This window comes from Centropristis striata, chromosome 2 (assembly GCF_030273125.1).
Source record: "Centropristis striata isolate RG_2023a ecotype Rhode Island chromosome 2, C.striata_1.0, whole genome shotgun sequence".
NCBI classification, from domain to species: Eukaryota; Metazoa; Chordata; class Actinopteri; order Perciformes; family Serranidae; genus Centropristis; species Centropristis striata.
The window spans coordinates 21944288-21957427 of NC_081518.1; the positions used below are offsets into that span (position 1 = coordinate 21944288).

The 13140-nt window shown below is 37.2% G+C and overlaps 1 protein-coding gene across 1 annotated transcript in view; it reads left to right on the forward strand.

Annotated features, from left to right (window-relative positions):
• iqgap1 (IQ motif containing GTPase activating protein 1) overlaps positions 1-13140 on the forward strand; it is a 100623-nt gene continuing 87483 nt past the window's right edge. Inside the window, exons 1-2 of the mRNA XM_059348274.1 lie at positions 1-388; positions 1496-1598. Of these exons, the coding sequence (XP_059204257.1) occupies positions 343-388; positions 1496-1598 (149 nt within the window). The 5' untranslated portion in view covers positions 1-342. The remainder of the gene's footprint in view (positions 389-1495; positions 1599-13140) is intronic.

Below are 13140 nucleotides of genomic sequence, written 5' to 3' on the forward strand. Positions count from 1 at the left end.
GACCACAGTTTGAGCCCCGGCCTGCAGCGGACAGCAGGAGGCGCTGCTCCGGCGCTGCGGCCGCCTGCAGGCTGCAGAGCTGTTTCCTGAAACGCATACTTCAGGATTAGGAAGAACACACCCAGTGACATCAGTGAGGTTTGAAGAAGAAGAAAAAAAGTCTCAACTCAAACTGTGCAGAGGAGGAACAACAGGGCCGAAAGGTCCTTCCCGGGTTTCTGTCCGCGTTTTTTTTAATCTCTCCGTAAAAAGTTTGGAGACCAAAGTGTCCAAAACTGTGCGTAAAGTTTTAACTGCAGCGAATCGCGGAGCGCACAGAGTCGCGTTTCTCTACAGAGGAGGATGTCAACTTCTGACGAGACAGACGGGCTCCGGCCGAGATATGGCTGTAAGTTTGAACTTTTCTTCTGCTTTCACCTGGAGATGCCAGCAGCCAGCCGGCCTCCCCCTCCCCCTGCCTGGGGAGAAGCAGCTCCGGAGCCCCGCTCTGCTTCTCTTCATGCAGACGCCCCGAAAACTTGAGAGAAAAAGTTTTATTAGTGCTCTCAGCCAGCTCAGGTATCTCTGACAGCATGGTTGCAGCTTAATTATGACTTCCGCGTTTTTATAATAATGCATCGCAGAGCTGAGAGGGAGGCAGGCCTGCTCATTTGACTCTTTACACAACTTTAATCACGTTACTTTTTACTCTCCAACTTATGTAGTTATACCAAACAGTGAAAACAGGACAGGAAGTGTAAAATGTTTTATGTTTGAGTTCTTCTTCTCCAGACACTTAATTACCCAACAACCACCGCCCATGGGTGTCATACAATTAATTTCTTTATGATTTGTGGCAAAGTTTAAAGAAAAGTGTGTGAATTCGGCCTCCATCTTTTATTAGGATTGTGCAATAAAACTTTCTTCTCCTTTTATCCATCAAGTATGGAAAACAAGAAGTCTTTTCTGATCTTGTGTATGCCAGAATGTCATTTTCAGATGTTGAGCTGGACATTTATCCAGTTTTATTGCCTGTTTTTGTTGGAATGAGGGTTTACCTGTTGCTGATGTTGCCACTCAGGCTGAGCTCTCCACCTTCAACTGTGACAGGAGGCTGGAAATGGGGCCTCCTTGTGTTGCGCGCCCTCCCTGTCCCCCCATCCCCCCTCTCCCATAATTTGGGAGTAAAACATTTCTGTGCAGACGGAACCACGGCTCTGCTCTGTGTGTGATCTCACGGGAATCGCCCCATAAACTCCCCTGCATTGTTGTTTGTTTTCAGCGTCCCATGTAGAGACAAAGGCATGCCCTCATCATGCAGCCACACTGTTAACTGGCTGCATGGATGACTAATGAAAGAGAGGCTGGCTTCCTTTGTAAAACACCTCTTGTAGCTCATGGAAACTTTCTCCTGCTGATGAAACCAGGAGAAACTTAATAAACAGCAATTTGTTGGAGTTTTCTGTATTAAAAATCCTGTATTAAAGTGTGATTTTGTGTCTGTTTTGTGCTGCAGCCGTGCTGGATGGCGTGGAGCGGCTCACGGCAGAGGAGATGGACGAGCAGCGGCAGCAGAACATGGCCTACGAGTACCTGTGTCACCTGGAGGAGGCCAAAAGGTAAGAGCTGGAGGAGGTCACCTGAGAGCCGGCTGGAGCTCTGCAGAAAGACAGAAAGAGGTCACCGGCTCTGATTTGTGTCACAGATTGTCTCTGACTCAGCATTTGTTCAGTTTCAGAGCGTTATACAGTGTATAGTAGAGGTAGGAATCAGCAGAGGCCCCACGATACAATTTTATCCCGATATTTGAGCCGCCATACAATATTATTTCGATTTTTAAGCATTTTGCGATATGGTGAGTATTGCGATACAATATATTGCGATTTAATTGTTTAAGTGCATTTTATGTCCACAAAATTAAATCAATCAATCAAGAATTGTTTTCGTCAAATCAGAGAAAATTCTCAGTCTGTTCATCTCACTTCAGTCTTTTTTTTCTCCACAATGAGAGTCATGTATGGACGACAACAACTGCAGCATTTTATCAAACTTTCAAAAACGTAAGCTTCACTGCTCTGATTTTTTTTGAATGAAACATAAAAAAAAGCCTAAGTTTGCAGCCTTATTCCGACAACTTCCTGACACGATATCCTGACACACATGGTGCCTATAGATTCCTTACATCTTCTAGTTTCATATGATACCAGTATATTCTTTTTTTTTTAAAGATTATTTTTTTGGGCATTTTACATGCTTTATTGAAAGCAAGAGACGGATAGAAAGGGGGTGACAGAGGGGAGGACATGCGGTAAAGGGAGCTCAGGCCGGATTCGAACCCGGCACCACCGCAGCGAGGACTGTAGCCTCTATACATGGGGCGCCTGTGTAACCCACTACGCTACGGACCACCCCATACCAGTATATTCTTAAAAGTGAGCCAACTACGGCCTCCGAAAAAAAAGGCCCGCCAGAACGCTAAATATCGATACTTGGCGGCCATGAATTGATATATTATTGCCATGCAAAATATCACGATACTATGCTGTATGGATTTTTCCCCCCACCTCCTGTAGAAAGTGATACGGAGCTGTCAGTAATGAGGCATCTGATCATTTTCATTATCAGTGAGTGTTGCAACTTGCAGGGATGACATATTTCTGTAGACCAGCTCCAGGAGCTGGCTTCACCAGGCTGCCTCTGAAGCCAATGAGATTTTTACATTGGATTCTGTATAATTGCAGTTAACAAGCTTTGTGACAATGGTTATAATACTTCTGTTCAGCAAGATAATCTTCACAAATTAACGTGAAAATCTAAACTTGACCACCATCTCAGGATTTTAAATTCACCAGCTGACGATGCATTTAATGCCCCTGACAACCTCTGTGCTCTCTTTCAGCCATTACATACATAAATAAATATTTGTTGCATTAGTGATATTTAAATAATGCTGTTTATAGTAAGGATTGGAACCAGAAAACGCTGCACCTGTGTCGGTGTGATTCAGAGACCATGGTGGAGCAAATTAAGTTGTTTGACTCTGAAAGGTACAGAAGAGGATAAGGGCCAGGTAGGAGAAAAAACCTCATATGCACTTCGAGAAAAAAGTCGAATTGTGGAGAATAAAGTCACTTTTTGAGTTAATGTAGACTGTGAGCTCCAACCTGATTCCCCTTAATACGTCTAATATATGTATAATAAAATTCACAAAAATGACATAAAAGCAGATTTTCCTAAATTAATAGTTGTGGCAGCTTCTACCAAGAATATCTTATTTATGTGTCGAGGGATTTTTAGTTCTGCTAAACCTTAAATATTGAGGTTATTGCTCATTTTATGACATTGGCAGTTTACCTAACTGTTCAAACTAAGCACCTCTGATGACTTATTGACATGGAAACAACCAATCTGTGAATATCTTTACAACTTTACAGAAACAAAAAGTTCACTTTATTTATTATTTCAACTTTTTTCCTGAACTGCATAATGAAAAAAAAGGCCTCTTCTCATTATTTTTTTCTCTCCTTCCTGGCCCTAATCCTCTTATGTAGGTTTGACTAACTTGTCTACATTAAAAAATGATTTGCAGATTGACTTAACTGACAAAGTGGACATTAAATCGCATAAAATCTTTATTTCTCAAAACATGACATGATATTTTCAGTTTTCAAAAGCCGACAGACTGATTGTGTTGCAGAAAATATCTTTTAATCTGCAAACTTTGGTCCAACTTCAACATTTCAAACTCGGACTTTAAGGGGTTGAGCTGTGTTGCTCAGCATGCACACACGCGCGCGCACACACACACACACACACACTCACACACACACACACCCGTATACATATATACATACACACACTATCTCTCAGGTATCTGTGCGGTTGCAGTCGTGCGTGTGCAGCCGGTGGCTCTGGAGTCGACCCCGCTGCGGGCCGAGCAGGTTCAAAAAGAGGAAGAATTGTGCGAGACAGGAAGTGACTCAGTCCCTGTTGATTCGAGTATTTCCCACTGTTGCCACAGAAACTCACAGTTGTCATAGCAACAAGTTCCGGTGTGAGTGCGACAGTGTTCGAAAAAAAGAAAAGAAAAAAAAAAAGAAGTTGAGTGGCTGTTTGACTGTTTGTTGTCCTTTATCTCTCACCTGCTCCACTCTGAGTGTCCATCGGGCTCTTCAGGAAATTCCTGGAAAGATTTCCTCCTCTTTTACCACTTATCAAACAATCAGACTTTATTTGTATATTTTTCATACAAGAGAAATGTAACACAAAGTGCTTCACATAAAAAGGGAATAAATAAATTAAAATAATAATAATAAAACATGGAAACAAGCAAACACCCTCCACCCCTGACCCTCCATCCCATTATAAACAAAGCACAGACTGAGGAAGCTCCATCTCAACGTGAGGAAGCAGTGAGGAAACACTGGAGGCAGCTTAGAAATTAATTACATAAAATAAATACAAATAAAGTAAGGTAAGATAAAATAAAAACAAAAGTAAATAATAACATTAATATTAACATTAATATTAATAATAATAATAATAATAATAATAACAATAATAAGTAAAGAAAATACATAAAAAAGATGAAAATAATAAATAAATAATTAAAAAGTAAAGCATGATAATATATATATATAAAATAGACTATATAAATAGACTAAATAATAGCAAATAAATAAATAAATAAATAGTAGATGTTGTAACACTAAGTTGCATGAGCAGAAAAATATTTAAAAATGGTTCAAGTAAAAGCCAAATTAAAAAGATAAGTGTTAAGTTTGCTGTTAACCATATGAAGTGTCTGAGGCCCTCAGGTCTTCAGGAGGCTGTTCCACAGACGAGGACCACAGAGAGAAAACGATGCCTCACCGTGGGGTTTCATTCTAACTTTTGGTTTTATTAAAAGCCATTATTATTTATTCCCCTAAAATATATTTCACAAACCTCAACAAAATGTCCCTGAAATGTCAGGAGAGTTCTTGTTAAAATAAGAGCACAAAAGTGTATTTTCTTACAGCTAAAACAGAAAGACAGTCACAGTTTGTGTTGGAATTTCTCTCAGAGAAATGCTCTAATAAACAGAAATATTAAACTGTCCTGCAGCAGCTGTTCTTCTTATTAATCTCCTCCTGGTTTCTTCATGCTCATGACTCTGCTTTTCCTTCCTAAACCACCACCTCCTCCTCCTCCTCCTCCTCACCACCATCGGTGTCAGACAGACGTGGCTGTGACAGGGTTTCCCCTCACATATTTGCATGTCAGAAAACTGAAAACTCCTCTGAGCAGTTCCTCCCAGTGTGTTTGTTGACCAAACATGGTGTTTTAATAGTTTGATCTGTTTGATGGGTCTTTACTGGATGATGTGAATGTGTAATGGAAGTGTGTCTGTTAGCTCTTTTTGTCTAATAAGAGAGTAAATATAAGTTCAGACTGCACAGTATCTGTTCTTTTTCATTGCAACGTCAACCTGTGCAATAAACACGTCGCGAATCACTAAGTGATTTCTTTTGAGAGAGGAAAACTGCATTTTAAAATGTAGCAATCATTTTTTTAATTTGGTGCATTTTGTGTGCAGTTCAGTGTTCAGTTTGTTTATTTATTGAATTCAACCAGCAATTTGTTGCATTAATCAGTTAAGTGGAAGCAGCAAGTTATAGTAGTATTCATCAACATTACATTCTCTCATATTTCCCTCACATCGAGCAGCCTGTGTGCATGTTTGAGACGGAAGATGATTATCTTTTTTTCAGAAATTAATATATATCTTCCTGTATTCTGTTCCTGATAACCCCTAGTGTGCTCCCACTTAGTGTTTGTAGACATTAAGATATTTATTCTTCAGATTAAATGCTGCTAACTTGTTTTTAATCCAGGATTCGTTTTCCAAATTAAGGATCTGTTATCAAAACTTGTGCTAGGCTTTCAATTATAATGAAAACAAGACAAATGATTCTGTCGTTTTGTTGTTGTTTTTTAATCCAGAGCTTGCTTTTTCTCTATAACTTTCGCTCGTTTTCACTGAGTTCCTGATCAGAATATGTTGAATATAATTTCCCAAAATTTTGAATATATATTGAGGAAATTTCAGCAGGTTGTGGCATTGCTCACAACATATTTGATCTAATTTATTTTGGTCTAATTTATTTATCTATTTATTTTTATTTATTTATTTGTTTATTTAATTGGTTGTGGAAGTGCATGATTAAAATTGAAATATACTTGATACATTGCTCAATCTACAAAAACATAAATCCTCAGCATGGACAGTAAAAACTCTGAGAATCTCTGAAATGATTTTGTGATGTTGCTGCTGCCTCCGTGCGTGTGTGCGTGTGTGTGTGTGTGTGTGTGTGGGGCCTGCAGGGGAGCGCTGGGGGCAGGAATGCTGGGAGTGTGTGTCTGTAATGATGGGAATGTGTGTGACGGGTGCTCGGCAGGGTGTGAGAGCGTACCTGTGTGTGACAGGTGTGTGTCTGATGCAAACAATCTGTTATCATTTCACTTTATTTTCATGTTCCGTCACATGCAGCAGAGCCGTGTAAGGCGAGCTGCTGTGCACGTTATCATGCCATATTTACATGCTCAGTGACCCATTAATCTCTCAGCGTTGATAAAGAGCGCATGTTGTAGGCTGGATGTTCAGGCTCCCTACGCTCATGGAAAACCTGGAAAAAAATCTTGTTCTCCAGGCCGGGGAGAGTCATGGAGAATCAGACAAAAGGTGAAAATAAGTCAAAGTTTTGTCACATGTAATGAAATTGTTACAGTAATCTCCCGTGGATAATCTTTGATGCAGTATGAGATAAGAGAAAAATTATTTTCTGTAGCTGTGTGCATAATTTTAAATTAGGCCGTCTTGTTGATATATTGTCCATATTGTTGCGATAAACGATATTATAGTAATTTTAGGACCAATTTATGTCTCCAATATCATGATAATGTAACAGGATTATTATGCATTCTTAAGAATATTTACACAAGTGTAAATAAACTATAAAAATCTCCTGAATAAATTAAAGAACAGGGCAGAATGTTTTATTTCTGTTTACTGTGAAAACGTGCTGAGTCGCTGCGTCCAAGTCTGTTGCTGTTTGTTTGACAAACATCATGTTGGCTACTGTGTTTTTTTAAAGTAAACAACCCTGCAGGAAGCACAATGTGTGATATCGAGCTCAGACACAATTATCTTTATCATGTCCAGATTTCAGACAATAAATCCAGATTGTGATTATTGTGACATGCCTTTTTATTCCCTATATACTTATTTTTGGTGCCTTTTTTTTCCTCCAGTTTGCATCCACTTGCATGTTCATCTTATTATTGGTGCTTAAAAGTCATGGAAACTTTTAAAAATGTGAGAACTCTGGATGTTTAATGCTAAGCTTTTTTCTGGTGCTACAACTATTTATTGATTAATCAGCCACACATTTTTTGGATTATTTGATGATTTGTTTAATCTGAATTATCTTCAAGTTGCTGGTTTTGTCTGGCGAACAGCACAAAACACAAAAAGCATTTCTTCGGTGTGTGTTCAGCTGTTTTTTACTCTTTGCTTGGAGCTTCAGTGTGTGGGAATGCAGTCAGACATGTTTTCAGTATATTGATCCATGCACGCTGCAGACGGACGCGTTCCCTCCTCATCACAACAAACTGTGTGTGGTAGTTTCACTGGCGATAAATAACGTGAATGTCGTGACTGCTGCTGTCACGTGTCGTCCTCATTATTTTCCTGTCACCTGAACTTAAGCCGGCTGTAAATCTCTCAGTCAGCATGTGACGTAGTTATTTTGGGGGGCAGCTGAAAGACTTTTTGAGCCAGATTCCTCCCAGGTGTGACGGCTGAGTGAAAGTGAACGGGTGCGTTTGATTTGTCTTCAGGGGTGGAGAGATGCTTTATCATACGGTGGAGTGAGTTAACTGTTATTATTAGAGCGCCTCCAGCAGACACTGAAAACCTGCAATTATTGTTTTGTTCGTTTAACTGTACGTTGGTTTGTTATGCAAATTCATTCGTACTTTTTTTAGTTTGACAGCTCAGACAGGTTGCAAACCAAACCACAGTTCAACCAGAGAAGATAAAAGACAAATGATAGAATAATGGGACGGTCTGTTTGTGTTCATTAGATTAGATTTTGCAGAATTGCATACTGGTTCTTTCCTTCAGTGTGTTTCTGTGCTGTTCTGTTTATTTTTCATACAGGTAAACCAGAGGTGGGGGAAAAAATAGAAACAGAAAAGTAACACGATATTTTGCGTGACAATATTGTATTGATTAATGGGCCAAAGTATTGATATTTAGCCGGCGGGCCGTCAGTGTTTTCACCAAGTTTTCGGAGGCTGTAGTGGGCTCACTTTTAGGTATATACTGGAGATGCATGAAACTAGAAGATGTAAGGAATCTATAGGCACCGTGTGTGTCAGGATATCATGTCGGGAAGTTGTTGAAATAACGCTGCAAAGTTCAGCTTTTTTTTTATGTTTCATTCAAAAACTTCAGAGCAGTGAAGCTTGTTGTTTTTGAAAGTTTGATAGAATGCTGCAATTGTTGTCGTCCATACACGTTTGATATCAGTTGAGTTCAGTTTGACTGAATACTTTGTTGGTCAGTCTGTGGGTTTGACTCTCATTGTGGAGAAATAAAAAGACTGAAGTGAGATGAATAGACTGAGAATTTTCTCTGATTTGACAAAACAATTCTTGATTGAATTTAATTTTCTGGACACAAAATGCAATTAAACAGTTAAATCGCAATATATTGTTTCAATACTCAGCATATCGCAAAATGCTTAAAATCACAATAATATCGTGTCGTGCCTCAAATATCGGGATAAAATCGTATCATGGAGCCGTTACGCTGATTCACATCTCTAAGGTAAACTCTGTTTCTGCTTCTAGTGAAACAAGCTTGACTTTTTAAAAGCATTTTCACCCATTTAGCCACCAAAAAAACTCTGTAAGAAGAAGTTCAAATTATTATTATAGTAATTATTAAGTAAACAAACATCTATTTACATCTATACATACTATCTAAACATACATCTATTTACTGATTAATCAGCCACACATTTTTTGGATTATTTGATGACTTGTTTAATCTGAATTATCTTCAAATTGCTGGTTTTGTGTGACCAAAAGCCCAAAACACAAAAAGGCTCAATTTACAAAGATATGAAACAGAAAAAGATGCATATTGTCATGTTCATACTGTTTATTTCTCATACAGGTAAACTGTGTTTGTACTTCTAGTGAGACAAGCTTGACCTTTTAGCTTTTTTTTTTTTACCCATTTAGCCACCAAAGAAGAGGTTCAAACTGACTGACTATTAAGTAAACATAAACAAAGTAAACATGTGATGTGAGTGTCAGAACTGCTGTTTCAGGAACATAAAAAAACAGTTAAAATATAATAATATACAATGCAATATATACTAATCTGAGCTTGATGACAGTATTTTTTTTATGATCCTCAAATTTTAAACTTGTGTTTCTTTGGTTTGCACTCTGAAAATAAATAAATAAATAAATAAATAAAAAAAAAAATAAAATAAAAAAAAAAAAAAAAAAAAAAATATATATATATATATATATATATATATATATATATATATATATATATATATATATATATATATATATATATATTGTTATCTTGCTTAAAGTGTTCTTTAAATAAAAAATTGTTTTCTCTAACCCAGGAAAAGAGCATCTATTAAAAAAACTTCAGTGAATATTTTCAAAAAATATCAAATATAAAAGGAATATAAGTTACAATGCAGTATTACCGAAAGGCAGTGGCAGTCTTCAGTCTTGATTTTAAAAAAGTCAATAAGAGGAAATAAATTCTTACATCTCTTCTGTATGAGGTCAGATCGTATTCATTTTAATTATAATTATTTGGTGAATCAGTCCAAAAGCATTTATCTGAGCTTTGATATGATGTAAACATAACTCAAGTGAAACAATAATTCTATTCTGTTGCTTTTTCCACAGTTATATTAATAAGAACTTGACACACTCCAGTAAAAACAAACAAACACACAGTTCCAGTCGTTGAAATATCAGCAGCAGAAATAACAATGAGCTGCTGTTTATAGCTGCTGGACTCTGACATGAATATATTGACCTTTAGAGGCTGTTTGCAGTGTGTTTGTGTTGTTTCCCTCCTCCAACCCCGCCCTCAGCGCTCACTCTGGAGGTTTGTGTTTACACAGAGCAGCAGTGTGAGGTCCTCTAATGACTGTCAGAGGAGAGAAAGATGTTAAACCAGCAGGCTTTAGTTCAGTGTGAACCAGGAGGAGACAGAATCCTCAGTGAGCCTCCATCTGAGTCTCCGTCCTCCTCCATCTCTGTGGGAGAAGAAACACAGATCATCTTTTTTTATGAGCGTGTGGTCTGATGTTTAAACGGCGTCTAATTAGTGTTTAGAGTAATTCCTCTAAATGACAGGCTTCACTGTGACCATTTAATGTCCTGAAAATTTCAGGATTTAAGAATTAAAAAAAAGAGGCACTTTTGGGAATGAACGGTCTTGAAAGGAGACATTCCCTCTGTGGAGAGTTGGTGTTGATTTAGCATCATGTTCTGTTTTAAACCAGTGAGTTTATCAGGTTTTTATGATCTGAAAAGTTCATGTTAAACTTCAGGGCGACTCTGTGTTGAGGCTCTCCTATGTGGAGTTTGCATGTTCTCCCCTCAGGCTTCCTCCCACAGTCCAAAAACATGTTTGCTTAGTTTTAATTGGTGACTCTTAATTGCCCATAGGAGTGTATGAGAGGTTAAATTGACGGTGTTACTAGGCCTGTCACGATAACACATTTTTAGAGCATAATAAGTACATCCTTTTCCACAGCAATTCATTTTTAAATCTTGAGAATATTAAACATTGGATTTGAAATGTGGAAAATAAATATTAAAATATTCTAGATAAATAAAACATAAATAAACTACAACCAAAACAAATAAAGTAGACTTTCAGGCTCTGCAGCATTGCAATGAGATAATCATTGTGTATTATATAGTTTTATTATTAAAATAAGATATAAACAGCTGGAATGGCTGTTTGGGAAATATAGGTTTTTTTTCAGTAATTTGTACTGCCATTTGCAGCATTACTTTAAACACAACACAAAAAAGCATAAAAAGTCAATATACTGAGTCCAGCAAAAAACTATTGTGTCCATTTTTATATAACGATTTTATATAACAATAAGTCGATATAGTCATTATCGTGACAGGCCTAGTTGTTACTACAAAATACGTCACTGTTGATGTGTTTCAACAAACAAGTCATAGAGTTTTATGTCTGAGTGAGAATTAAAGATCTCAAGATAGACCTTTGATAGGCAGATATCGGCTGATAATATCTGTAAACCAATATAGAGTCATGGGAAAAATTATTAGACCACCCTTGTTTTCTTCAATTTCTTGTTAATTTTAATGCCTGGTACAACAAAAGGTGCATTTGTTTGGATAAATATGATGATAACAACAAAAATAGCCCCTAAGAGTTTAATTTAAGAGCTGATATCTATCTATTTCCTTGGTTTTCTTGATAATGATTTTGGTAATTATCAAGAAAACCATGGAAAATGTCTAGATTTCAGCTCTTAAATTAAACTCTTATCAGCTATTTTTGCATGCATTAATGCATTAAAATGAACAAGAAACTGAAGAAAACAAGGGTGGTCTAATTTTTTCCATGACTGTATCTGTCGGGCTGCAGTTTCAACAAACAAGTCATTGATTGTCATTCATAGTTTTATGTCCGGTGGAGAATTAAGCTCATTTTCTGTCATGAAGACGTCTTGTTTGAGCCTTAAACTGCAGAATAACTGTCCTTTGTCTATAAATGAATAGTTTGATATTTTGGGATTTTCTTTTTTTGTTTTAGTTAAATGAAAAGACTCATGTCTTTACAGTAAATATGAAGCTTGATGAGATGAACCTTCTGAAAACCTTAAGATAATAAACGCTTCTTACCTGCACCTATAAAGCTCATGAATTAACACTTTTGTTTAATCTGAAAACAAAAACAAGAAATTGCACTGTTACGGGGGCATATGTGTGGAACTATTTCTTGGTTTTGAGCAACATGTTTCTTTTATACTTTATTTTTTGTGCAGATTAAACCAACAATGTATACACATATAATTACTGAACTTTAAAGGTGAACATATGTAGATTTTTGACTTTCCATCAGTTCCCACACTCTGAAAATAACAGCAGGTGAAGTGTGGGTTTCACTGTTTGACTGTAGTAGTTTAGATTAATCTTTCACAGAATAGTTTTATTAAAACTCTTGTTTGCATGCTGAGCAGACTGATGTAAACTGTAAACTCTCCTGTTACAGTGTCAAGTTCCTCCAATCTGTCATGTTGCAACTGGTGTGTTTGTAACCTGTGTGCCAGTTTATCACACAGGCTGTGCTCTGACTTGTTATTTTTACACCAGTACATGAGGACAGATTAAACCTGCACTGTTTCTTTGTGTGATATTTATTTAGCAGATACACTGTGGGCCTGCAGGCAGCTTTGCTTTCTTGCATTATTTTGGATGGCTGAACGTCCACTCAGTGATGCCAAGTACACGTCGTTTTAAAGCACAAAGCCTTGTGATGTTATCAGTGCAAAATATATTTTAAGATCCCAGCATCACTGCGACAGCAGTTCATTTTTATATAACAGCATTATATATGAAATGGCACAGTGGGAAGGTGAGAAATAAAACTCATATTTAGACATGTTGTGCCATTATGAACTGTTTCTTTTCATGGATCGTGACTGTAAGAACAGGAAACTTTAAGTGTGTATGTACGAGTATCTTTATGCCTATACGAGTATTTTCTAGTGTTGTGCACAAGAAAGGAGGCAGTGTTAAGGGGATGGTTTGGATTTTTTAAAGTCTGGTTGTATGAAGTTCTTATCCAGAGTCAGTCGGTACGTTTACATGACACTTGAAAAAAACAAATTATTGCCTTAATCCGACGAGCTGGACAACTGAAGTGCATGTTAGTCCGACTAGGGTTGTCACGATACTAAAATGTTCAACTCGATACCGATACTCAGGAAAATATTCGATACTCTATACCATTTTCGATACCACCACGATAAAAACAAAGACCCCAAAATTTTACAGAAATATTTTTCTTAACAAGAAAAA